At 39.8% G+C, this 26,480-nt stretch overlaps 1 protein-coding gene across 1 annotated transcript in view; it reads left to right on the top strand.

The window, feature by feature from the left end:
• The window catches only part of LRP2 (LDL receptor related protein 2), a 375,159-nt gene that overhangs the window by 175,397 nt on the left and 173,282 nt on the right, over nucleotides 1–26,480 (top strand). Inside the window, exons 23-31 of the mRNA XM_073634007.1 lie at nucleotides 927–1,046; nucleotides 2,053–2,169; nucleotides 4,101–4,478; nucleotides 10,171–10,419; nucleotides 13,678–13,889; nucleotides 15,800–15,984; nucleotides 16,927–17,155; nucleotides 18,617–18,794; nucleotides 20,676–20,804. Coding sequence (XP_073490108.1) covers nucleotides 927–1,046; nucleotides 2,053–2,169; nucleotides 4,101–4,478; nucleotides 10,171–10,419; nucleotides 13,678–13,889; nucleotides 15,800–15,984; nucleotides 16,927–17,155; nucleotides 18,617–18,794; nucleotides 20,676–20,804 — 1,797 coding nt within the window. The remainder of the gene's footprint in view (nucleotides 1–926; nucleotides 1,047–2,052; nucleotides 2,170–4,100; nucleotides 4,479–10,170; nucleotides 10,420–13,677; nucleotides 13,890–15,799; nucleotides 15,985–16,926; nucleotides 17,156–18,616; nucleotides 18,795–20,675; nucleotides 20,805–26,480) is intronic.

Raw genomic sequence — 26,480 nt, 5'->3', positions numbered from 1 at the left:
TATTAATGGGGCTCCCGGATTCCGATAAGCCCTCCGCCCGCAGACCCCGAGAACCAACGGCCAGGGTTGTTGGGAAGAGGAGGAAAAGATGATCCGCACTCCGGTGATTGCTCTTAAGAAATATAATGTTTATTGACAAGCCACAGTGACCAAACGCAAATAAGAACAGTTGACGCGTTTCAGCCTATAAGGCCTTAGTCATAACCATGGCCCTTGTCCTCATCAACATGGAGACAAGGTGCTTTGGTGTGGGGGGGCTGCAGGGCGCCCCCCTGTCCCAAAGCGCCCACCCCCCATGTTGAGGGCATGTGGCCTGGTACGGTTCAGGAGGGGGGGGGGGGCGCTCGCTCGTCCCCTTTCCTGACCGGCCGGGCTGTGTGCTCAGTTAAGGGTCTGGTATGGATTTTGGGGCGACCCCCACACCGTTTTTTCGGCGTAGGGGGTTCCTCTTAAAACCCATACCAGACCTAAGGGTCTGGTATGCCCCTGGAGGGGAAGCCCATGCCGTTATTTTATTTAAAATTTGGCGCGGCGTTTCCCCTCATGATTCATACCAGAAACCTGTCAGCAATGCTTGTCGCTCATCGGGAAAAGAAAAAACGCAGTTTTCCTTTTTCGATGAGCGAGCCAGCTCGACGCTGGCTCCCGCAGCGGGGCTCGCAGGTGTCAAATGTCGCCAATAACAGCGGCGAGATTGACGCAATATCACGGTCACCTACTGTAGGAAAGCAATAACCACTGACATGAGCTTTACAAGTCATGGATATACTGTAGGTGGCTGTTAGGAGGTTATACAAAATGACTGATACCAGCTTCAGGTTTTTTATGGCAACTGTGCATTTCTAGGTCTCCATTTGTATTAGACACTCTTAACACTGTTAAAATAATCGGCACTGAATATTATATGTTGTGTGTAATGATTGCAGATATTAGCAGCACCTGTGAACCAGGGCAGTTCCAGTGTCCAGATCATCGCTGCATTGACCCATCTTACACCTGTGACGGAGACAAAGACTGTGTGGATGGTTCTGACGAGCAAGATTGCAGTAAGTATTCATTTTAAAAGAATATACTTAAAGCTATGTCTAACCCAAAAGCAAGCCTTTATTATATTGCAGCGGATCAATTCTTAGATGCAGTGGCTGCATTTGTTTTCTTTTGTAGGCTTTCTTTCCTTTTTCACCTGGTGATCTGACCAGTAGGTCTGTTGTTTTTCAACAGAACAGAACAACCGCTTTAAATTATTTATCTTTTTGTGAGTGTGTCCTAGCTGTAGCCATTAACAATGTAACAGATTTACAGAGGAAGTAGAGGAAAACTGTAGTAATATAGTCCAGTCTGAGAAGTAAGTCACAGCCAATAGTATGTGAGCTGGAGAGAGATTGCATTACATGCATTTTGATCCTTCTGTATCTGTTTCTTTAAGATCTCAAATTAGCAAACAATATGATTTTACTTTTTTTTATGCTTTTGCTCCTATTAATTCTTAATATACTGAAACTTTTCACATAAATTTACAATTAAAATTGTGCATTTCACCCGTCACAATCTCTTTGAAGTATAAGTTAAGCAAAAGGTGCATTGATTACCTCAGTAGGACGTGTCCCTTATGCTTTTGTCTCCTAGTTTAGTGGTAATCTTTCTCCTCCAATGCACCCCCCCCAACACCCCTCACCTGCAGTAATCTTCTGGTGTGGCAAGGGTTAAGGGTGGCAAGGGTTAATTGAACTAAGAAGCTTTTGCAAGCACTCATCAAGAGTGCCTGGCTATGCTCACGCTTTCCACCCCCCTCCATTCATAGCTCACATTTCATTCATTGAAGTTGTAGTGCGACTTCTATGAATGGTGGAGCTGAGTGGAATGACGGTCATAATTGGGCACTCGAAACGAGTGCCTGTGACAGATCAACAGATTTTTTTATATCCCCGCTGCACCACACTAAAGGTGAATTATGTCCCTTGTGCTTATTTATTTATTTTTTTAAGTAAACTTAGGCTTTAAAGTAAACCATATTATAATGGCAAGATCTAATATTGTTCATTTCTTGCTTAGTTTTCAACTGCACGTCTTCCCAGTTTGCATGTGCAAGCGGTAACCAGTGCATCAATTTCTTCTACCAATGTGATGGCGTCTTTGACTGTAACGACCACTCTGATGAAGCCAACTGTCGTAAGTAAATAAATCCACATACGGTAATTAAAATTGTAACAGTGATTTGGCTCAGATTGGACATTGTGGGGAAAAAGCATGAAGCATATTTCTCAAACTGTAAACTTATTAAAATTAGCAATAAATGCATGGAGAATTTTTTGACAAGCTGAGCTTTATGGAAGAATAAGTCCATTGAAAAAAAGGTAGCTGACGGAAGTTCCTATTCAAACACCAACAGTTATGTAATATAAGATAAGTTCATACCTAATGGAATAAAACTCAGGCACTGATATAGAGGCAGCACGCCATACACCGGACCCGGACATCTACAGGATACATCCACCCAGGGACGCATGGATATTATCCGCCTGTTACTTAGCCCATATTCTAGGCTCCAACGACAGTCCATCCCATGCACCTTCGATTAATATTTACTGAGGTTGCAGATGTAGTGCACTTAAAATTTGTCCACCTTCATGGTCTGGTGTCCATTTAACATTCTATTGGATTTAATTGCCTTTGGTGCTCTTGAACATGGAATCATTCCATTGGAAACAATATTTATGTAAATATACCCAAACTCTCATTCCCTGATGAAGATATCTGAATACTGGAAACGCGTCGGGTATCAGGGTACACTACCGCTTGAAGAGTACACATGATGATCTGTATTTGTGCATTTTTTGTTCTCTTTTTCATTTGATGTATTTCATGTATTTATGTAATGTGTAGACGATATACATCTTTTATTCTATATCATTAAAAGATATTTTTTATAATAGAGTTGGTGGTCTGTCAAAGTCCCATTTAGGGGGTATGGGACCACCATACTCTACATTTGACATGGTAGAGGTTTCTCTTTTTTTTTTTTCTCCTCCCACTGCTATTCAACTGCAATATGCAGCAAATGTACATTTATCCCCTCTGGATTATGCTGCCATTAACTACTGTGTAAATATCTTTTCTCACACCGCCGATCACGTGATCCCCCTCTGTTGGGTGGCTGACCTCACAGGGGAATCTTGGCCCCTCCCCCTTCTCTCCATAGATTGGGGAAGAAGAGCTGAGAGTGATCACGTGACCACACAGCTGTGACGTGACAAGGGGTATTTAGCCTTTTTATAAAAAAAACAAAAAACACATACACAGTAGTTAATGGTATCATAATCTGGAGGGGATACATGTAAAGTCACTATGTGACTTTATAAACACTTTAACTTGAGAGCCAGTTACCAAACAGCAGGTATGGGTGGACATTCGTTGGGTGAGCCAGTTACTAAATAGCAGGTTTGGGTGGGCATTATCTGGTTGGCCATTTACCCAGCAGTAGGTGTGAGTGGACTTTATTTGGTGAGCTAGGTACAAAATAGTAACTGTGGGTGAGTGTAAATTTGTGAGCCAGTTACCAAAACCAGAAGTGAGTGCACATTAACCGTTGAGCCTGTTACTAAATACCAGGTGTGGGTGGGCTTTAAATGGTGAGCTGGGGACAAAATAGCAGTTGTGGGTGCAGGATAATTGGTAAACTATTTGCCAAATACCAGATATCCAGGTATTAGCGGGCATTTATTGGCAAGCTAGTACCAAATACTAGGTATATAGGGGTATTAGTAGATGACCCACCACCCCCCCTTCCCCCAATGCAATAAAGTCTATTTTATAAAAAATGTTTTTGTATTAGTCCTTACTACTATTTGTTCAGGCTCTGGCAAGAGCTTACAAACCTTTAAGGGCTGTATACTAGATAGTCTCTATCAGTTCTATAAACCATTAGCTTTTTTTATTTTTGTACATTTTTATCCACTTTCTTAGCCCATGGTTAAAAAAAAAAAAACAAACGTTTTTTTTTTTTTCTTACAAGTAGGAAAGTAAGAACATTTTTTATTTTTAATAAAACAGTGTACCAAATGAAATTTGGCCATCAAAATAATTTCTTTCTATGCTTTCAGCAACCAGACCGGCAGGAATGTGCCATCAGCATGAATTCCAGTGTCAGTCCGATGGGTCTTGTATCCCATCACACTGGGAATGTGACAGACATCCGGACTGTGTTGACGGTTCAGATGAACACAACAGCTGCCCAGTAAGGACCTGTTCCCCCTCTAACTTCCAGTGTGACAATGGAAACTGCATTTTTCGGTCATGGATCTGTGATGGAGACAACGATTGTCGTGACATGAGTGATGAGAGAGACTGCCCAACTCCACCTTTCCGTTGTCCCAGTTGGCAATGGCAGTGCCCGGGGCTTAGCATCTGTGTCAATATCAGTAAAGTATGTGATAACACACCAGACTGTCCCAATGGGGCAGACGAGTCTCCACTTTGCAGTAAGTATGTTCTTAGAAACCAAACTTCTACCATTGTTATGGTTTGTTACAGTCTGCAGGCCTTGCCAACGTTAGGTTTTAACATCCTGGATTATCCCCAGGGGGAAAATGTTCTTAGATCTTTTTCTCTTTCATGCTAAATTAAAGCTTAACTCCATGAAAATGTTCAAAATAACAGTTAATGTAGTTATGTATTGTAAAGAAAATCATTAAATGTATTAGAAAAAATATGCAAAAAAACTAGTGTAGGTATCAGAAAACAAAGAAAACAGAGGATAGAAACAAATTACCTTTATTGGCCTACAAAATAATCGGCATCTTTCACAACACACTTTTGGCAAAGGTGATAAAGCTTCTGGAAACTGTCAGCAAAGGCCTTTTTAGGAATCGGTCACAGAACCACTGTCGCACATTTGTGGATTGCTGCCACATCTGTAAAACATGCGCCTTTCATGGAGCTTATCAGGCAGGGATTTTTTGGGTCCTAGAGAAGACAATGAGTGCCATTCCATCAATTGCTGCTTGGATTCCGGATCAAACTGGTTGCACCAGGTTTCCTCCCCTGTGACGATGGTTCGCAGAAAGGATGGATCCTGGTCACACATGATAATTAAATCTCCAGAGGGTTCCATCCAGTGACGGCTGGTGTTTTTTTTTGGGGGGGGGCGGCAAACAACCCCCCCTCGGGCCGCCGGTGAAGTGGCACTAGCACAACAGCACTTTAAGCACAGCACTTTAAAATTTTCATTCGCTGTTGCAACACACCTGGGTGGGTTCCAGACACAATGCTCTGCGTCCTGAGTCCACCCAATTTTGAAGCCTCTGGCTCTAATCAGGTTCTTAAAAAAAAAAACCTGGCCACAGTAATTCATATGCCCGGTGACCCGAAAGGGGCCGGACACATGAATAACGGGCGGCCACGGCGGCTGCGGATTAATCTATCCACTGCATATAGTGGGGTGGCTGGAGAGAGGGGGCGGCGCCCAGGCTCCCCTAATGGACAGGCCGCCACTGGTTCCATCCCTTTTGCTTTCTGTTCGTATATCAGCTTGTGTGGCACAAACCGGGAACAGATCTTCCGCTTACCCAAACCTTTGCAGACGATGGTGCGCACCGTGCCCTTGCTAATGCCCAATTCCTCCACCATCAATCTCAGAGTCAGTTGCCAATCTTGTGCCAGCATTTGTCTCATTCACTCAATCATGTCTGGGGTTCTGCTTGACAACGGCCGACCCGAACATGGCTCATCCTCATCGTTTCCTTCCCATCGCAAAGCGTTTGAACACATTTTCTGCTCATGGCTTCTCTCCTGCAGCAACATTTAATGCATCTCCATCGCCTTTTTTCCCCAATTTGTAGCAGAACTTGATGTTTACTTGTTGCTCCATTGCACTGAGACCCTACCTCTCACACTGACTAGTACCTGCCCACAGCAGGTTAACCCTGGCCCTCACGTGTACTCAACGATATGTGGCGCTTCACAAAGTGCCTTTGGATAACCATGTGCATGCGCGCGCACCTGGCACATGTTACCGTTGAGATATCAGACCATTCAGCAAACTTTTTAGACACACCTCATATACTGACTTGGTAATGGTTTCCAGTAATCCTCTGCACAGCAGATTAGGAGAAAGAGGGGCAGCACAGCAACTGAGGCCAATCAGGTGTCCTGCATTTACATGTGCTGACAAGGAACATCCTGACAGGAGGCAATAATAGAGTGAGCAGAAGGATGAGCTCATTAGTCCTTTGCTTCACCTTGATTGTCCAATTACAGGCTAAGTCAAGGGAAGGCAACCTGGGGCCCTCCAGCTGTTATAGAACTACAAGTCCCATCATGCCTCTGGGAGTAATTGTAACTGCCAGCCTTGCAATGCCTCATGGGAAATGTAGTTCCACAACAGCTGGAGGGCCCCAGGTTGCCTACCCCTGGGCTAGTTGGTTACCAAACTATATTATTTAAAGTGGTATTAAACCCAAAAGCAAAAATGTATTACATTGCAGCTTATCAATTCTTAGATGTGATGGCTGCACTGTTAAGCTGTAATATATTACGCTTTTGGTTTTAATAACGCTTTATGTGCAGTGGAGAAACATCAGGTCACCCACCTGACCGTGCTGTGTGGCAGACAGAGATGCAAATCTTTTGGCAGGTAAAACTGTTCCAATATATGTTTTTAAGCTGTATATTTAACTGTTTATCTGGAGTTCAGCTTTAATTATTCTGCATGTAGTAGATGAAACACCATCAAACAAAATCATGCTTGCATAATCACTTCTTAAAGTATAACGGAAGACAAAACAGATTTTTTTGTTTTAATTGTATAGAGTTCTGAAGGATTGGAATGTTTGCCAAGTTTTTTTGTTGTCTGTATCCCTGTTAGGGAAATTCACTTTCTAATTGCCCTGATCACCAACGTCACTGGGAATGAAGCTAGGGTAAATGTAAAAATTTGAGTAGTCACCAGAAAAGGAATAAAGGGGGACATTTTTCAGAGGGGACACCTGTTCCTGTGACAACTGTCTAAGAGGGAAATAATCTCACAATGGAAAGATACCCTCTCCTTTCCCGTTGAGTCTACAGGACAGAAAATGAAGGGAAACCTCCCTAAAGAGACACAGATGACAAAAAAACCCTTCCTTGTTCTATCCAAAATGAAAAGAAAAAAAGTTTTGACTTTACATATACTTTAAATGATCTTGATAGCTGACCTTTAAAAGCAATGGTAATACATGTGATGTAATGCCCTTTCGTAATTTTCTTCAAATTATTATGATAATGATCTTCTAATCATTAATATTTAATCTAATGTGCATGATTCACTTTTGATTTTTAATTGATTCTCACTTTTTCTCTTTCTTTCTCTTAAATCGATGCAAAATTTCAGATGAATCAAAACCAGGTACAGTCCTTTTTTTCTAATTATTTTCTTGTGAATTACTTCAGCTTTACTTTGAAGTTGCAGAAGTATCTTTAATAATCTTCGAAGTTCTGTATACTTCTTGAAGCAACTCTTTGGCTATATCAAAAATGTGCCATAAAAGCCATACCCAAAAAGATGAATGTAAATATCTATCTTCTTTGTCACCCATGTTTCTGAATCTCCCCCAAAGTTGACTAAGGTAACCAACGAACCAGGGGGGTTGATTTATTAAAGGCAAATACACTGTGCACTTTGCAAAGTGCAGTTGCACTCTACATGAGCAATTGCTCCACAGCTTGATAAATGAGCAGAAGCTATGTTGACTGACAAAAATACAGTTTTTTTTTTTTAATTTTTCTTGCATGTGATTGGGTGTTCTTTGTGAAGTGAATTTTTACATTCACTAAGCTGTGGAGCAACTGCACAGAGTGCAGCTGCCCTTTCCAAAGTGCACAGTCTTTGCCTTTAGTAAATCAACCCCAGAATGTCAGCTCTTAGTGGTTCCTCTGTCTGACCTCCACCCACTACAGGATACAATAATGACGTGGGGTCAGCAGGAAGAACTAGTGAAAGCTTGTGGGGGTGGGGAGTTGGTGACTATGAAGAGCAACCCTTTCAGAAGTGTTGATTTCCCAATAGACCTTGGGGGTTCATTTCTCAAGATCAAAATTTATCATCACAGGTGGCAGGAAAAGTAAGTATTTCAATTAGTCATTTACAGTTATGGCTTTTATGGCACACAGTGGTGGCTGGTGCTCCATTTTTGGGGGGTGGAAAACAAACCACCCGACCCACATCTACCCCCTCTGTTCGTTCAGTCGGATGGTTATCAGATCCCTATGTCCCTATCCCTATCATACTCTTCATGTGGGTTGGTCAGTGGGTGGTACTTACACGGTCGGGCCCTGGCTTGTTGTGGCTGGCTGTGTTGGCAGCAATGCAGAGCAGAGAGATCGCTCCGATGGGGACGGCCATCTCCCGGATCTCCCCGTACATCCTCCCCGGTGCCGGCCAATATGGTCGCTTCTCCTCTTGGCCAATTGGGTCTTAGGACCTGCTTCCTGGGAGGAGAAGAAGGAAGACAATAGCGAATATTAATTCACTGTTGTCATACAACTGGGTGGGCTCAGGGCGCAGTGCTCTGCGCCCCGAGCCCACCCCTTTTCTAAGCTAATTAGAGTAATTAGCTTAGAAAATCAAAAAGTAATAAAAAAAAACCCATTGAAATCAATGCGTCCACACCCTACATGTAGATTAGGGGCTGGGCGCATGGATTAGGGGGGCGGTGCCCCTGCACCCCTATTGGAGCGGCCAACACTGATGGCACATATTGACACAGCAGCAATGTGTAATTTTAAAATTTGGGCTAAACTCTAAAATGGAACTTCTATATATAGTATATACAAGATATAAAAGACGCGGCATACCAAACTTTCAACATCATTTTGTCACACAACCTGTTTATTAGTACCACATTTATAAAGGATCAATTGGCTAACAAGGAAAATGGCAAGTATAAAAGTTTTTTCTAAAAAGCACTGTTTTTTTTCTAAAACTGAACAAAATTACTGATCTTGAGAAGAAGAGTGAAACACTGTTTTACAAGTAGTTACGTTCACCACTCTCATAGTGTGGAACTTACCATGAGATATTTGTGTTCTCAAAGCCATTTATTCCTCTTTATAAATGTGTCACATTTCAAAAAGATATAGAAAAATGGTAAAAGCTGTTGTAAAACAGTGTGCAAATGGTGAACTTGGAGAAAAGAGAAACTGACAGTCTGCCTTGGTTAACAAAACCATTGAATCCACTTTTATAAAAAGGACAATGGAAAAAAACAGGCCATAAAAGGACAAAAGATCACCATAAAAGTGCTGTAAACAGTTATCTCACCCATTTATATACAACCACAGTCTTTCAAAAAGAACACAATAGTTGTGGGGTTTCTGACCTACATTAGAACAATTACAGCTGCAATTAATTTGGTTGCCATCGACAAAACATTCTCTTCCCTTTTATCTTGATAAACATGGGTAGCAATTCACAACTATCAGGAAATATCTAACAGGGCTTTTTTTTCTCAGAGAATAGGTGCCAATACTCCCCCCTTCTAAGTCAACCCTTGTCTCTACCCCCTTTCCACCTCTGAGTACCATCCCTTGGTTCCACCTTCTACTTACCTCCCTGTACCACCCCATTTAGAGAATACAGGACCAAGTATTATTTTGTGGTGCTAAGTAAGTGGTATGGAATTTGTTAATGATAGTAGGAAAAGCAGTAAAATAGATCCCCTGAAGCCAGAAAAAATATAATACCCCACAACAAAAGAAACAATAGATCCACTGCAGCAACAACAGACCCCCGCCAGCATCATTAGACCCTTCAGCAGCTAGAAAAAAAGAGACCCCTCCCTCAACAGTAAGTCCCTCCAAGCAACAACTGACCCTCCCTACAACAATAGACCCCTGCAGCAACAATAGACCCCTAAAAGAATAGATCCTCCCAGTGTTAAAAGATCCCCCAGCATCCAGCAAGAAAAGACCCTCCTGCACACCATCATTTTTTTATCAAAATGTTTCCAATGGTATGTTTAAACTGACCAAAAATGAGCTAAATAGAGAAGTGTATTGCTAGGATTTAGATGCACTTTAATAGAGTGACTGTGGGAATTCAGATATTCAGTATAAGGTTTGCCTACCTAATGATAAATTCATAATTCACTTGGAGACTTTTAATGGGCCCGTTTTATTGCTTTTTTGTATTACCAGATCAGGAGAGCTGTAGTGACAGTAATGGGGGCTGCACTCATGGATGTATTCAAGGGCCCTTCGGTGCTCAGTGTACCTGTCCTGTTGGCTACCAGCTCATGAATGACTCTAAAACATGTGATGACATCAACGAGTGCCTGACACCAGGAATATGCAGTCAGTTCTGTAACAATGAAAGGGGATCTTTCAGATGTGACTGTGATGAGGGTTATATTCTGGAACCAAATGGAAGGACATGCAAAGCTTCAGGTAAGCAGAAATTCATATTGTTAGAAGGTTAAAAAAAAATCACTGCGTTTTTTATGTGCTTCATAAGTCAAAATGGGGCTTATTGAACATAAGGTGAAGTAACCCATTATAACCAATGACAATATTTAAAGGGTAACTCCACAATAACATGGCGTGTACAATTGCGATACAAGTCATATTGTAATTGAATGTTATTAAAAATGACCTTCCCTTTTCAATCTGCAGCCGCTGTAATTTTTTATAAATGCAAAGCAATATGGCTACATGGGGTTGTTCTGTACACAGAATGTGTACTGACCACTCCCCAGAAACATCATTTCCTGCTTGTGTGATTGGCTCACCAAGTTTCCCAAAAGTCTGCCTAAGATACAAGTCAGATTTCAGGCATCCCCTGCAACAAAAATTTCATTTTTGGTGAGATATTTCCAATAGGAGCACGTCTAAAGGGATGCAGGCCCAGCAGATTTCCTCATTAGTGCCCTGCAGCTGCCACAGCTGACTGATAATTATGAAACCACTTCCATTAGAACCACTCAGGACAGAGGCACAGACAAACACACAGGGATTTCTTGAAAACAACAAAAGGTAGGAATCTGCAACAAAGGTTGTTATAATCCTTGTAATGTACATAGATCACCCAGGGGGTTGATGTTTTTTTCCTCAACAAACGTGGAGTTACGCTTTAAATATTTAAAGCTCTAGACTAATCTGGACATTCAGGGTTATTACACTTTGTACAGCATCCTTGCACTTTGTTGCTTCTTCTTCTCTCTTTAAAAAAAAACAAGCTGGCAGTGAAAAGTTAATTAGTGGCAATTGTTTTTTTCTTCTTTCTAAAGGAAAGTTTTTTTTCAGCTCTCCATGCCCTTTGACAATCTATGCCTTTGAAATTGAAAAAAATGATTTTTGAGATTCTCCTGCATTGATTTCAATGGGGTTCACATTACAGTTCACAATTTGCAGATTTTTGGACATGTTTGCCAAACCTGCCTCAAGTCAAACCCAAATAATATTTGCTCAGCACCACTTAGTATAAGCAGGCTGATACATAAGGCTCTAACAGAATCTAACCACGATAGAACATGGTGACATTTTAGAAGTTACAGTATGTGACCTGAAGCTACTTGCATTACAACTGGAAGTTTAAAGTGTTACAAAACCCGGGACCCTGCATTCACTATATCTGGTCTCCCATAGTACACAGAGCCTGAAAATGCAGTTTAGTTTTAGAAAATATAGACTGCTAAATACCCTTTCTCATCAGCAGTATATAGCAGTCTTGTGACTTCTATCAGAGTTTGGTTAAAGCTTGTAGGAGGAGTTTTCCTACTGCACTGGCTGTCCATCCTATGAAGATGTAGGACCCCTGACCCTCTGTATGGATAGTGCTAGTTTGCCCTGTTCTGATCATATGCACTCTCCCAAGAAAAAAAAATAACTCTCTAGCAATACACACCAAACTGAGCATGTGCAGACTGACTCCACTAACTGTCTTATTTGGAGATGTTTTGGGGGCAATGCAAGAATGGGAGGATCTGTGCATACAGGATCAAACAGCCTTTTTACACAATGCAGAGGAATAACCCCTTAGGTTCTATAGTGAGCATAACAAGCATGCTTTTTACTGCATTTACAGACTGATTTTTTTGTTGTGGGTTTCATACCTGAGCGTATCAACTGACTGGAGTTTTATTTTAACTTTTTTTGCAGCTTTTTTACAAGCTTTTCTAAAGCATTTTAGAAGCGTATTACAAGCATTTTACAGCTTCAGGTGTTTCTGTTTTGGCAACGGAGAGCACTAGGGAGAGGAAATTAGGGGTGGAGAGCTGCTATTTGAGCAGAAAACACTTGTAAAATGCTCAATACAGGTGTTTCTATTGAAGTCTATGGGTCCAAAAATCTTCTAATCTGCCAAAAAGATGCTGATGTACTTTTTTGAGCTTCAGGCGTTTTACTTCAGGCGACAAAACGCTCAGATGTGAACAAGGGCCATTGAAATGAATGGGATTTGGTTTTTAGAGTGTTTTAGAGCAAGCTTCAAGCAGAAAATCACTCAGGTGTGAACGGGGCCTTAAAGGGGATGTAAAGGCAGAAGGTTTTATATCTTAATGCATTCTATGCATTAAGATAAAAAGCCTTCTGTGTGCAGCAGCCCCCCCTAATACATACCTGAGCCCCATCTCTATCCAGCGATGTCCACGACTGCCTCGGCTGTCTGGGACTCCCCTCCTCATTGGCTGAGACCACAGTGCGGCACCATTGGCTCCCGCTGCTGTCAATCAAAGTCACCTGATGAGAAGAGAGAGGGGGCAGGGCCGGACCACAGCTCCGTGTCTGACATAGGGAGCTGCAGCTCGGCTCGGGTGCCACCATAGCAAGCTGCTTGCTGTTGGGCACTCAATGAGAGGGAGGGGCCAGGAGAGCCAAAGAGGGACCCGAGAAGAGGAGGATCCGGGCTGCTCTGTGCAAAACTAACTGCATAGAGCAGGTAAGTATTACATGTTTGTTATTTTTATTGAAAAAAAAAACGAGACTTTACAATCACTTAAAGGTTTTTACCTAATTGCATTCTATGCATTAAGGTAAGAAACCTTTGATGGTCAGCTACCCCCCCCCCCCCCCCCAGCTGCCTGCTAATTACTTACCTTAGCCCAATCTCAACCTAGTGCTGTACTTGAGAGTAGTGGTGGTGCTCTCTTTCTCCTCTTTCTCCTCACAGGACATGGAGGCAGCAGCTGGAGGCAATGGCTCCTGCTGCTGTCAATCAAATCCTCAGAGGAGGGAACAGGGGCAGGGCCGAGCCATGCTGTGTGTGTCAGTAGATGAACACAGCCCAGCTTGACATTGAGTCCTCAAGAGTGCCTCCATAGCAAGCGGCTTGCTAAGGGGGCACTCAGAAGGGCGGAATAGTGGAGAGCACTGGCGTGGGACTCCAGACGAGGTGGTTCAAGGCCATTCTGTGCAGAGCAGGTAAGTATAACATATTTGTTATTTTAAAAAATGTATAACTTTACAATCACTTTAATATGGTCCTGGTTTCTTGTAGGAGTAGGTGAGTGGGGAAGATGGTACCATCTTGGTGGGCCCAGGTGGAATTTGCCTTCTACTTTTACTTCTCTGATAAGAGCAGGGAAGTTCTTTTAAAATGTTTACATGCAATAAAACACCTCATGTTTTTTTTTTTTTATGTTGCTGCATTCATACTTGGTATATCCTGTAGGATAACATTTATATAACTACGTATCTTTTACTTTCTAGAGTTTGGAAATCTGCTGCTACTAGTGGCAAGCCGAGGTCAGATCATTGCTGACAATATCACCACTCAAGCTCACTACACTTACTCCATAGTCCGTGATGGGCGCAGTATAGTAGCCATAGATTTTGATTCTGTCACCAATCGTATTTACTGGTCTGACATAGTGCAGGACAAAATATGGAGTGCTTTTGTCAATGGAACAGGCAGGCAAATCGTAAGTTATTTCTATGACTTCTTTATTTTTTCTGTGCACTGCCGAAAAATTTGTTTGTTTTCGCTTCAATCATTTTTTTTTTTTTTTCATTTTTCGGGTCATTCGTTATGATCGCAATTCGTAAATTAGAAAATCCAAAAATAAGAAAGAAAAACCTAAAAGTTCGAAAAAGAATAACTAGCTAACTAACTAATAATAACTAACTAATAAATTATCGGTATTGGTATTTCCTTTCAAATTTGGCTGTTAGTGAACATAACGAATATGAATTTTTCCGAAGTTACGAATTCTCCGAAATAACAAATGCCACATCTAAACAAATGAAACAGAACAAATTAATAATTAATAACAATAATAAAAAAGTTTTTATTATTATTATTGTTATTTATTATTAATAATTAGTTACGTTCCATTCGTTTAGATACGGCATTCGTTATTTCAGATAATTCGTAACTTCGGATAAATTCGTATTTGTTACGTTCACTAACAGCCAAATTTGAAAGGAAATTCCAATACCTATAATTTAATAGTTAGTAATAGTTATTATTAGTTATTATTTCAGATTTTCGGGTTTTTGAATTCCAAATTTCCGAATTTTCAAATTTCCGAATTTTCGAATTTACAAATTCACGAATATTCGAATTTACGAATATTCAGAAAATTTTGTTAAAAGTATTCGGAACAAAACGAATTGCACATGTCAATTTCAATTGTCCTGTTACAGTAAAAACATGTCCGGTTAGTGGAACTCCAACCATTATTATTCCTTTGGGGCCCATTCTACACCCATTTAGGGCAGCCTATTTATTTTTGGTATTCTACCAGCACAGAGGAAGGGAATAAAAAATGGACATGGAGCATTTTTCTTTTGTTGCACCTCATCACAATGCGCTTACCCAGTGCAAAACTATGTTTCAGCCCTTACTTTTGGATTGATTGAGGAAGGTGAGAATGTCTATCAGGTTTTTATCACTGTCTGGGCCTTGTTGAGGAGATTTCCTGTGTTCACCGGGACAGGAAGTGAGCAGAATTTCAGAGACACTGACAACAAAATTAGTAATGTAGGAAAGGGTTAAAACCTTTGTCATATTGTATTACTATAAAAGCAAACAGAGCTGCGCTAAAGTTAAAATCTGAAAACATAAAAGTTGTCTCAAAAGATAAACAATTGCAAAGTCCGTGAGGAGTAAACATTGTTCTCATGTAAACATCAATTTGTGATAAAGATGGGTCTCTTATAGTTCATGTATCAACAGCACCACCGTGATTCACACCACTCTAGTGTACACCACCACCTTACAAAAGACATGCTTACCAGATGGCAAGCTATACAGGCTTATGGCTATAGCCCAGCCAAGGCCTTGTAAGCTCGGATGTCTACTTGCAGATGGGGCTACATCTGGGGATGGATCACTGTAATCAAACGTTCCCACCACTCGTATTCAGTCCAATGAAGTCAAACGACATCCCATTCGACAAAGATGACCTAAAAAGAAAATCTCGCCATAGTGTAAGATTGTCTTAAACTTTATTAAATTTAAAAAGTATTGCACTTACACTCAATAGGTTAAAAACTTGCATAGATAATATAAAGCCGGCCGGCTAGCATCAACACCCGTCCTTCCGGGATATCAAAAAGCATGGTGACGTCCCTCCCCCCGACGTGTTTCGTCATAAAAGTGATGTCGTCCTGGGGCACCTCCAAAATACATATTTTATTACTGTCTATGTCTCCATAGGATAAATTACCTCCATTTCCTGTGTAGCCCACTGGGTAGGAAATTGTTCTTATCCTTCCCCATTCTATCCAAATGTAAAGTTTAAAAATGTGTTATTGTTCCAGTTAAAAACTCACTGTTATTTTACAGTGTAAACATGTACTGTGACTAACTGGCTGTTGATAATTGCAGATTTTTGACAGTGGTGTTACTGTGACTGAAAGCATTGCTGTAGACTGGGTAGGACGGAACCTTTATTGGACAGATTATATTCTTGAAACCATTGAAGTCTCTAAGCTGGATGGAACTCACAGGACTGTGCTGATCAGTGCGAATGTGACAAATCCAAGAGGACTTGTGTTGGATCCCAGAACAGAGTAAGAGAATGTTAAAGTTACATTTTTTTATCCTTTTGTTATATTTAAGTACCCTCAACTCATTTGCTGACTGGCAGCTCTCATATCTCCAGAATGTATATATGAATTTGGATGTTTAAAGGGCAATTTCCCCTTTAATAAATCCACCCAACCCCCAGGGTACAGCCCACCTCTAGGTCCCATCGGCCCTTTTCATACTGGCTATGCATGCCACAACCCGATTCAACACAATTAATTTCTTATGGGTAAGCTGCACTTTGAGGAACCGCTGGCGGTGATGACCAGAATGAAGAGAAGATGGCTTAACCCATTTTAAAACTAAGATCAATGGATTAGGAAGGAAGGTAAGTATTATCACAGGCGGGATTCACTAAAAGTGAAATTACCCTCTGAAGTCCTCTTGTCAAAAAAGAGTTAAAATAGTGTCTACCTACTTACAGCTGTATGTATTAGTGAGTCCTTAGTTGCTCTCAGAAATAAGACCACATATCAATACCGCAAGTTATATTTTGTGTGTGACATGTGCCGATTAAATACCTCTACCCACCATTCTTTACTGCCTGAAACACGAGGCTATCAATATTTTGTCTTATGATCTTTATCCAAATCGTTTTCAGGTTATTGATTATTATATTTAGATTTCTATGTAGAAAAAGTTTGGAAAATGTTTGGCCACAGGAAATCCTTATAATTGGTTTGTCTTTCACATGGTTCATTTTGGTCCCTAATTTTTTTCTTCTCTCACTAATTGATGAATGCAGAATTTAGACATTTTTAGAGATTTTGAGAAAAACAATAACAGAACAATTTGTCATAAGCTAATAGGAAAACAATGTATGAAGTTGAAGGGGTAGTATAAAGATGTAAAGTAAAAATATGCAGTTATGGAGTTGGCTTTGGAATTTGAACACTGTGCATTCTAATAGTCTCTCCTTGTTACAGGGCTCGGGTGATGTTCTGGACAGACTGGGGCAGGTATCCCAGAATTGAGAGGGCCAGTATGGATGGAACATTAAGAAAAACTATTATTTCAGAGAAGATCTATTGGCCCAATGGGTTGACCATTGATTACCCCACGAAGCGCCTCTATTTTGCCGATGGTTATCTTGATTACATTGACTATTGCGACTACGATGGAAATAATAGAAAGCAAGCCTTGGCTAGTGATTTGGTAAGCTGCATTTTGTATGGGAACATGAGGGAAAGATATGAGTTGGTAAGGCATGTATAAAAGGAGAATGATGAGAAGGGATAGCCTAGGAAGAGAAGAACTTTACCAAAATACTGAGCTGCAAAGCTCTACAATTTCACAATTTCATCTGTAATGTGGATGAGAGCTGTTAATATTATGATTAGTAGGGACCTATTCAGATGTGTGTGTTGAAAAACTACAGAGCAGAATCAACTTTATAGTCTCCAGTTCCTGTAGAGGTGATAAATATTTTACCCCCCTCCCTCCAAACCACTCCCTTCCCACCAGCTCCTATCAAATTTGTATTTGATACGGCCCGCACAGCCACATCATTTGTTCACAAAGAGTTAATAAGTGAAGAATGAATGAAAAAAAAAACTATAGGGTTGGTTTGAAAAGGGCATAAAAGCTGTTCATGATGCAAGGGAAGTTGCACTTTGTAATGGAATTATCCCCAGAGCTTAGTGAATGAGGTGAAACTTCACTTTGCAAAGAATACCCAAGCACATGCAAAGAAAATAAAAAAACAGCATTTTACACATGTTTGGATAATGAAAGTCAGCAGAGCTTCCCTTCATTTACTAAGCCCTGGGGAAAATTGACTTGCAAAGTGAACGGTCTATTTGCCTTTAGTAAATCAACTCCAGTTTGTTCTATCTGCCACCATGGGAGCAAAACTGTCGTTCTCCATGAAGCACAAGTGCAGGGATGTCACTTGTTGTCCATTGATACTTCCTCTGGTTCTGTAATAGAAGGTCCAAACCTTAGTACAAACTGGAGCTACAAGAGGGGTCTGCAGAAGCCAGAGCATTGCACCCATGATCCACTAATCATGGTTGCAATAATGTGCAGGCTCACATGCAAAAAAATAAATGCATATTTATCCTTTTTGCAATATTGGTGCATTTATATTTTTTATTGCAAAATGTGAAAGCTGAAGTTTAATCTGAATATATTTTGCCTTCCCAGGTTCTTCCCTCCTCCTTGTCAACACACTAATGCGATTCTTAAATTAAAGCTTTCTGTTATCATTACATGCCCAATTTTAGACCTAGTCTTCCCTGGATCTCTATGCTTGACCAGGCAACACAGACAGACCATGGCAGGGTTAATAACTTCCTGAAAATATCACAGCGCCCAACCTCAGTAATCCTCTGAAAAGACCACAGCCCTGATTCAAGAATTTTTTTTTAATTGTTACATTTTATACATGTATGCATAATTATATGGCAATACCAGTTTACAGAAAACAATATATTCTGCAAACAAGTGTCAAGCATGTGTTAGCTAACTAATTGTTACAATAATGAGTGAAAACTGAGTTTGCTGCAGAATACAAAGGATATGATGAAAAAGATGTTCTAATGTATTATTAATTAAACGTGTTATTCTACTGCTGAGTTCTGTCATGATCATGCTATAACCACATTATGTTAACAGATACTACAGCACCCACATGCTATTACTATATTTGAAGACTATGTTTATTGGACTGAAAGATACACCAACCGGGTCATTCGTGCCAATAAGTGGCATGGCGGCAACCAGAGCGTCATGATTTATAATGTAAACCACCCGCTGGGGATCTCAGCATTTCACCCAGTAAAACAGCCTCAAGGTAAAGAATGAGTATATGTATGGCCATATCTTCAATGGTATGTGTAAAGGTTTAAAGTGGACGCTTGTCATTATTACCTTCAAACACATCAAAGTTACATCTCTCCTTGACAAAACCCAATTACGCACCTCCCAGCATACTTCACTGTTCTGTAACTCAGGACTTGCCCATGTCATCCAAAAGTGAAATCCATGGGGTTGAGTTACTAAAACTGGAGCGTGCAAAACCTGGTGCAGCTCTGCATAGAAACCAATCGACTTCCATTTTTTGGAAGCGTAAAGCAGAGCTCCAGTTGTTTTTGTGTTTATTAACAGTCAGAAGCAACAAAAAGTGTAGCTGCTGACTCTTGATAAACAGACACTCATCTGTCCCAGGATCCAGCAATGTGGCCACCTGAACCCTCGATTCTTTCCCTCTCCTCTCACTGGCGCCGGCATTGAAACTGTGGGCACCCGTCTGTGACAGCTTGCGGCTTCAAAGCTGGGTGTGCACTGCACATGCGCGAGTCACGCTGCGAATACCAATTGGGCGGGGAATATATACCTGTGATGTGTCCCAGAAGATTGCAGGGAGGGAGGGGGAGAGGAGAACATCCGCTCAGATCGCCTAGGCAGTCTGAGTGGAAGTGGGTACCTGTCAAAACTAGGTACCCCCCCCAAAAAAAAAAAATGACACGCCAAATGTGGCAGGGGGAGGGGGGGTGCTTAAAGCAAGAATTTCCCCTTGGATGGAGCTCTGCTTTAATTGAACAAGCTGAAGTTAGAAGCTGATTGGCTGCCATGTACAGCTGCACCAAATTTTGCACTCTCCAGTGGCTAATGCATTGTGGGATGCAAGCCCAGAGTTGGAGCAAAGTCAAAGATGGGTTTAGTGAAGTCAAAATGAACAAGTACCATCATAAATCTAAGTGATACTTATTTGCTTGTATTTTTTTCCATGTATCACTGCCACCAGTCAGATGCAGACTTTTATGGCAGGTTTGAATCTGATTGGTGATTGATAGCAAATGACTTCAGTTCTAGCAGTAGCAGTAATAGAACACTGTGACATCTTAGAGACCATGAGGTTGATTTACCAAAGTTAAATAGGCTGTTTTATTAGCAAAGGAGTTTTCACTTTACAAGGGAATGTTCCCTTAACTTTATGAATGCGATAAAAAAATTTACTTTACAAAAAAAACCAGTATTTTGGTTTGTACGTAATTGGATGATGAAGGCGCCACATTCACTAAGCAAAGAGAACATTAATTTACAAAGTGAACATCCTATTTGCCTTTAATTAATAAATCAACCCAACCTTGTGCTGCTTATACTAAAAATGGCAGCTCAATAAAGCCTGATGCAAAAGGTCTGTAATATTCAATAAAAGTCTGGACACTTTATTAATTATTACACACAGTGCAGCTTCATCTAACAATGAATTTTCTCCCATCAGTATTTACAGTTATGTGGGAGTATCATACGGTAGTATGCACACAACACCAACCTATTTATACAGGTGGAACAGAAATACATTTTTTTGGATTTCCAAAACCTTTTTCATTGTTTTGGTTGCTGTAAAGTAATACATTCCATTCAGTTCAATGGATTTATGCAATGTATTACCCTTTTGAAATAGGTTCAAATGTGTGCCCACTCCTTATTACAATTCAGTAAGAATTTAATTAACACATATATGTTTTAATAAAAAATATATATATAACTTTATGTTTTGCCATATAGTATTCAAGTCTGTCCTGCTTTTAGCTGTTTTGCCAGAGCATGGTATAAGTCTTATATTGTAAACTAAATGAACAGGTACAAGAAGTTGTTTACAATGTTTCTTATTTGCACAAAATATTAAATTAGCTCATTATGTGATATACATTTTCTGTAATTTCAGGTCAGAATCCATGTGCCTCAAACCCCTGCAGCCATCTTTGTTTGTTGTCATCAAGTTCTGCCAAGTTTTATTCTTGTGCCTGCCCCTCAGGGTGGTCATTAACTGATGATCAGGTGAACTGTCAGAGAGGTAAGAAAACATGGGGGGGGGGCTGTACCACGTTATTGGGTCAACACACAACATAATGGAAGTCTTATGTTTTGGTAGCGGTGCAAATTAATTTGAATCACAAATAATTTTAGCATGCAGTACATAAGGTGAATAGCTGTTTACCTGTCTATAGCCAGGTCTGGAAAATGGTTGAAAAAAGTAATACACATACATAAAGGTGCATCTCATAAATTTAGAATATCATCAAAAAGTTCATTTATTTCAATAATTCAATTCAAAAAGTGAATCCAATATATTTTATATAGATGTGTTACACACAGAGTGATATATTTCAAGCATTTTTTCTTTTAATTTTGATGATTATGGATTACAGCTAGAGAAAACACAACATTCAGTATCTCAGAAAATTTGAATATTACATAAGCCCAGTAAAAAAAAAAGGATTTTTAATACAGAAATGTTGGCTTACTGAAAAGTATGTCCATATACAGTATAGTATGCACTCAATACTTGGTCGGGGCTCCTTTTGCATGAATCACTGCATCAATGCGGCGTGGCATGGAGGCGATCAGTCTAAGGCACTGTTGAGGTGTTATGGAAGCCCAGGTTGCTTTGATAACGATTTTCAGCTTATCTGCATTGTTAGGGAAGCATGAAGTGCTCTAGAATTTCTTGGTAGAGAGCTGTGCTGACTTTAGACTTGATAAAACACAGTGGACCAAAACCAGCAGATGACATGGCTCCCCAAATCATCACTGACTGTGGAAAATTTTGCATTTCATTTGGACATCAAGGTCCCAGAGTCTGGAGGGAGAGTGGAGAGGCACTTTCATCTGCTGGTGTTGGTCCACTGTGTTTTATCAATTCCAGTCAGCGCAGCCCTCTAGCAGGAAATTCTATAGCACTTCATGCTTTCCTCTGCTGACTAGCTTTATGGAGATACTGATTTCATTTTCCAGCAGGACTTGCTGCCTGGAAAACACCTGCCCACACTGCCAAAAGTACCAATACCTGCTTTAATGATAATGGTATCACTGTGCTTGATTGGGCAGCAACTCGCCTGACCTAATCCTCATAGAGAATTTATGGTTATTGTCAAGAGGAAGATGGGAAACACCAGACCCAACAATGCAGACAAGCTGAATGCCACTATCAAAGTAACCTGGGCTTTCATAATACCTCAGCAGTTCCGCAGACTGATCGCCTCCATGGCACACCGCATTGATGCAGTAATTCATGTAAAAGGAGCCCCCTGACCAAGTATTGAGTGCATACTATACTGTACATACTTTTCAGTAAGTCAACATTTCTGTATTAAAAATCCTTTTTTTTTTGGTAAATAAAAAAATGTTAATATTCTAATTTTCTGAGATACTGAATTTTGGGTTTTCACTAGCTGTAAGCCATAATCATCAAATTAAAAGAAAGAAATGTTTCAAATATATCACTCTGTGCGTAACACATCTATTTAAAATATATGAGTTTCACTTTTTGAATTGAATTACTGAAATAAATTAATTTTTTGATTATATTATAATTTTATGAGACGCACCTGTGCATTTGGGGCCTGGGAAAGTGAGTGCTCTCTACCCATAGGCCTTGGATAACAGATAAAGAAATAGATAATTTTATGTTAAAATCTTAGTCATCTCAGAGTGCTTGCACATAAGATCTTACTTAAAGAACCATCAGCAGTAAAATGGAACTTGAATTTATTAGACATTTTTTAATCCACCAGATTACATTTACACTTATTGTGAATTCATGCAGTATAAGATTTGCTTTGCTCGGATCTTTTGTACCATCCCTGACACTTCTAAGTGACAACCGGCCACAGCTGACCCAACAACCCCTCTACCCAGCCCTGATGTCACCGGTTCTGTCTTGGAAAGTCTCTACTCATTGCTCTTACAGAATGTATTATTCTGGCAGAGAAATTTGCTATGGTTTGTCTTTTTTACTAAAAAATGTCTCCTCTTTGTGGCTGAATATAGACAAAGTGCATACTCTGTTTGCTCTGTCCAGCAAAATATATAGATGTTACAGATGATGTGCTTCCATCTATTAGTAGTCATTTCCTTGCCACTAGGGAAAAACTGCAAAGCGACTGGAAAGTGATTTGTAATTAAAGTATAAATTGCTTTCTGGGTCCCCATAGGTACGATTTTACCTCAACTCCTGTCTTAGTGATCCCTTGTCATTGGCACAGAAAATTAAGTAAAATCTCTTCTGTGGGGAGACAGACCGGAGTAAAAACCTAACAGAGGTTCTTAACCTTCACCACCCTATCCAAAAACTACTAAAAATTGTGATTGATGTTGAATCATTTATCTAAGAATACAACACAAATTTTAGTATTTCAAAATGGTGTATGTCAGCGCTAATTTGGTCAGTACAAAGGAGCATGCAATCAGTGTAGATATACAAAACACAGTATCATACATATAAAAGAAAATGCAGCACTCTAAAAATTATGTCACCCGTGACCATTAAATCACATACAGTATTAGGTGTATAAAGTATTAATCAGACAGTATTGTAATAATCAAAGTTCGTAAAAAAATAGTTGTAGTGAACCATACGTGAAGAATGCAAATGCACCAGACCAAAATGCTGTCTAACATATAGAACAGAAAAACTCTCTTGTTACTTTATGATTCTCCTCATGGGAAATGCATGCAGTAGCAAATTAAGATCCACCAGGTATCAACTCTCTCCAAAGCACTTCTCAGGGACATCTGAGGGAATGCTCCCTCTCACCCGATAGAACGAACCACCAAAATCAGAGAAAAAGCTTATAGTGTAGTATTTATTGGTGATGCCAAGCAGTAAAATCTTTAAAAAGGTTAAAAGCAATACAATCCACATACCGTACAGCAGCCGTACTTTTGATTACTAAAACAGCGGGTGTCTCCCGCTGTGTTATGCAGTCTGTTCAGGCGTCCATTGTAACAAAGCCCCGCCTCCTCCTCCTCCTCCTCCTCCTCCGTGATAGAGGAATACTGATACAATGCTGGGAAACTGTATCAGTGTTACAATGGACGGCTGCCGAACAGACTGCATAACACCTGCTGTTTTAGTAATCAAAGGTACGGCTGCAGATGGGCACAATGATGCTGCAAATGGGCACAATGAGGCTGCAAATGGGCACAGTGAGGCTGCAAATGGGCACAGTGAGGCTCCAATGGGCACAGTGAGGCTGCAAATGGGCACAATGAGGCTGGAGATGGGCATTGTTTACCCAGTAGCTGCTGCATTTTCCCACCCTAGGCTTATACTCAAGTCAATACGTTTTCCCAGTTTTTTGTGGTAAAATTAGGTGCCTCGGCTTATATTCGGGTCGGCCTATACTCGAGTATATACGGTATATAAAATACAGGAACAGGTTTGCTGGTATCCACAAACTTACATCTGATGCCACCAAACTGTAACAGAGTGGTGGCTGAACCACAGGCGTCTACTAATAAAGCTCTACGGCCGTTTCGAGCCACGTGCATCATCAGGAGCTTTTTTTTTTTTTTTTTTTTTTTTACGAACTTCTATTATTACAATTTTTAATATATATTTGTATGTATGATATACAGTTAACAGTATACATATACTGTAAAATACATATGACATTTAAGTATTTAAATTTATAGGAAGTTTTATTAAATACTTTTTTCTGTGATTTACCGTAAGCTCCAAGTTGACTGGCAATACCGGAAATACAAATACAAAGCTTTAAGCTATCTGCTAACATCAGAGCCTCTTCTACATTCTCAGTACTTCAAAAGTGTCCAGAAGCTTAAAGTGGGAGCTTTATAATACAATCATGTCTTGTTCTTCTGCTGATACCATCTGGCAGCCTGTCAGTGAACAGCTTGGTGCTTCTTTGTAGTGGAAGGAGGTGGTAGATAGAGGTTAGGCTTTTCATCATTGAGCTGCATGGATTTAAAGAATACAGAACAAAGTTAGTTGTAGTACTTGTTATTAAAGAACATGCAGATAACTGACAATCAGCAAAGGATAATTAACCTACCTGTTGAAATCTGGAAACATGGGTCATTTCATGTGAACATTGTCTTATTTTTATATTAGAATATATAGGAACAGGAATAATGGTAAATAGTCTTGTCTTAAAGGGAAACTAAGCAATATTTTGAGGCTTCATTCACACGGCCATAAAAATTTTACTGATATATCGAGAAAAATTCCTGCGTAATGATCAGTATAATACTTGTGTAAGATGTGCATGCATACATATTGGTTGAACTGGATGGACTTTTTTCAACCAGACTAACTATGTAACTATGCATAATGATAATGTATTTTTCTTCTTTGTTTAGACTTATTTTATGTATTATACATGCATGTGTACGTGTAAGAACTGAATTCAATACATGTGAATAGCTCAACTGAAAACAATTCAGCTGTGTTCTGATCCATAATGAAAAAAAATGCTTGTATGTGCGTTTTTTTACGGTCGTGTGAATGAAGCCTTATTCTCCAAATATAATCTATACACATCAGGGACGTGCGGTGAGGTCAGTGGCTGGTGAGGTACTGGCTAGTATCAGAGTCAGATACACACAGGTTACATACGCTGTGAACGTTAGAGCGAGAGCGATAATTCTGGCACTAGATTTCCTCTGTAACTCTAATCATGTAAGCTGTAAAAAATTTCACAGCGTCGCCTATAGAGATTTTTAAGTACTGAAGTTTGACGCCATACCACAAGTGTAGGCAATTTTAAAGCATGACAGGTTAGGTATCTATTTATTTGGCATAACATCATCTTTCACAATATACAAAAAAATTGGGCTAACTTTACTGTGTTTTTTTTATTATTCATGAAACAGTTTCTTTCCTAAAAGAAACGTGTTTGAAAAATTGCTGCACAAATACCGTGTGACATAAAAAGTTGCAACGACCACCATTTTATTCTCTAGAGTGTCTGCTAAGAAAACATTATATATATATAAAGGGTGGGAAGGGCTTAAGTAAGAAATATGCAAATAATTATTATATATTGTTTTTAAGGTTATTTACTATATTTTCTAAATCTGTACTCAAGCAGGTGGCTTGAGTTATAACTTCCAACCAGTAATTTCACAGTGAATAGATAATAAATTATTATGTTATAACATATAGCATAATAATGTATGATTTAGCTTGATTAACCACTTCAGCCCCGGAAGAATTTACCTCCTTCCTGACCAGAGCACTTTTTGAGATTCGGCACTGCGTCACTTAAAATGACAATTGCGCGATCGTGCAATGTTGTACCCAAACAAAATTGACGTCTTTTTTTCCCACAAATAGAGCTTTCTTTTGGTGGTATTTGATCGCCTCTGCGGTTTTATTTTTTGCACTATAAACAAAAAAAGAGCGACAATTTAAAAAAAAAACGCATTATTTTTTACTTTTTGCTATGATAAATATCCCCCAAAAATATATAAAAAAAAATGTTTTCCTCAGTTTAGGCTGATATGTATTCTTCTACATATTTTTGGTAAAAAAAATCACAATAAGTGTTTATTGATTGGTTTGCGCAAAAGTTATAGCGTCTACAAAATAGGGAATAGATTTATAGCATTTTTATTATTATTATTTTTTTTTTACTAGTAAAGGCGGCGATCTGTGATTTTTATCGTGACTGTGACATTATGGACAATTTTGACACATTTGTGGGACCATTGGCATTAATACAGC

Source organism: Aquarana catesbeiana, linkage group LG06, assembly GCF_042186555.1.
Source record: "Aquarana catesbeiana isolate 2022-GZ linkage group LG06, ASM4218655v1, whole genome shotgun sequence".
NCBI lineage: Eukaryota > Metazoa > Chordata > Amphibia > Anura > Ranidae > Aquarana > Aquarana catesbeiana.
This window is presented reverse-complemented; position numbering and strand designations above follow the sequence as displayed.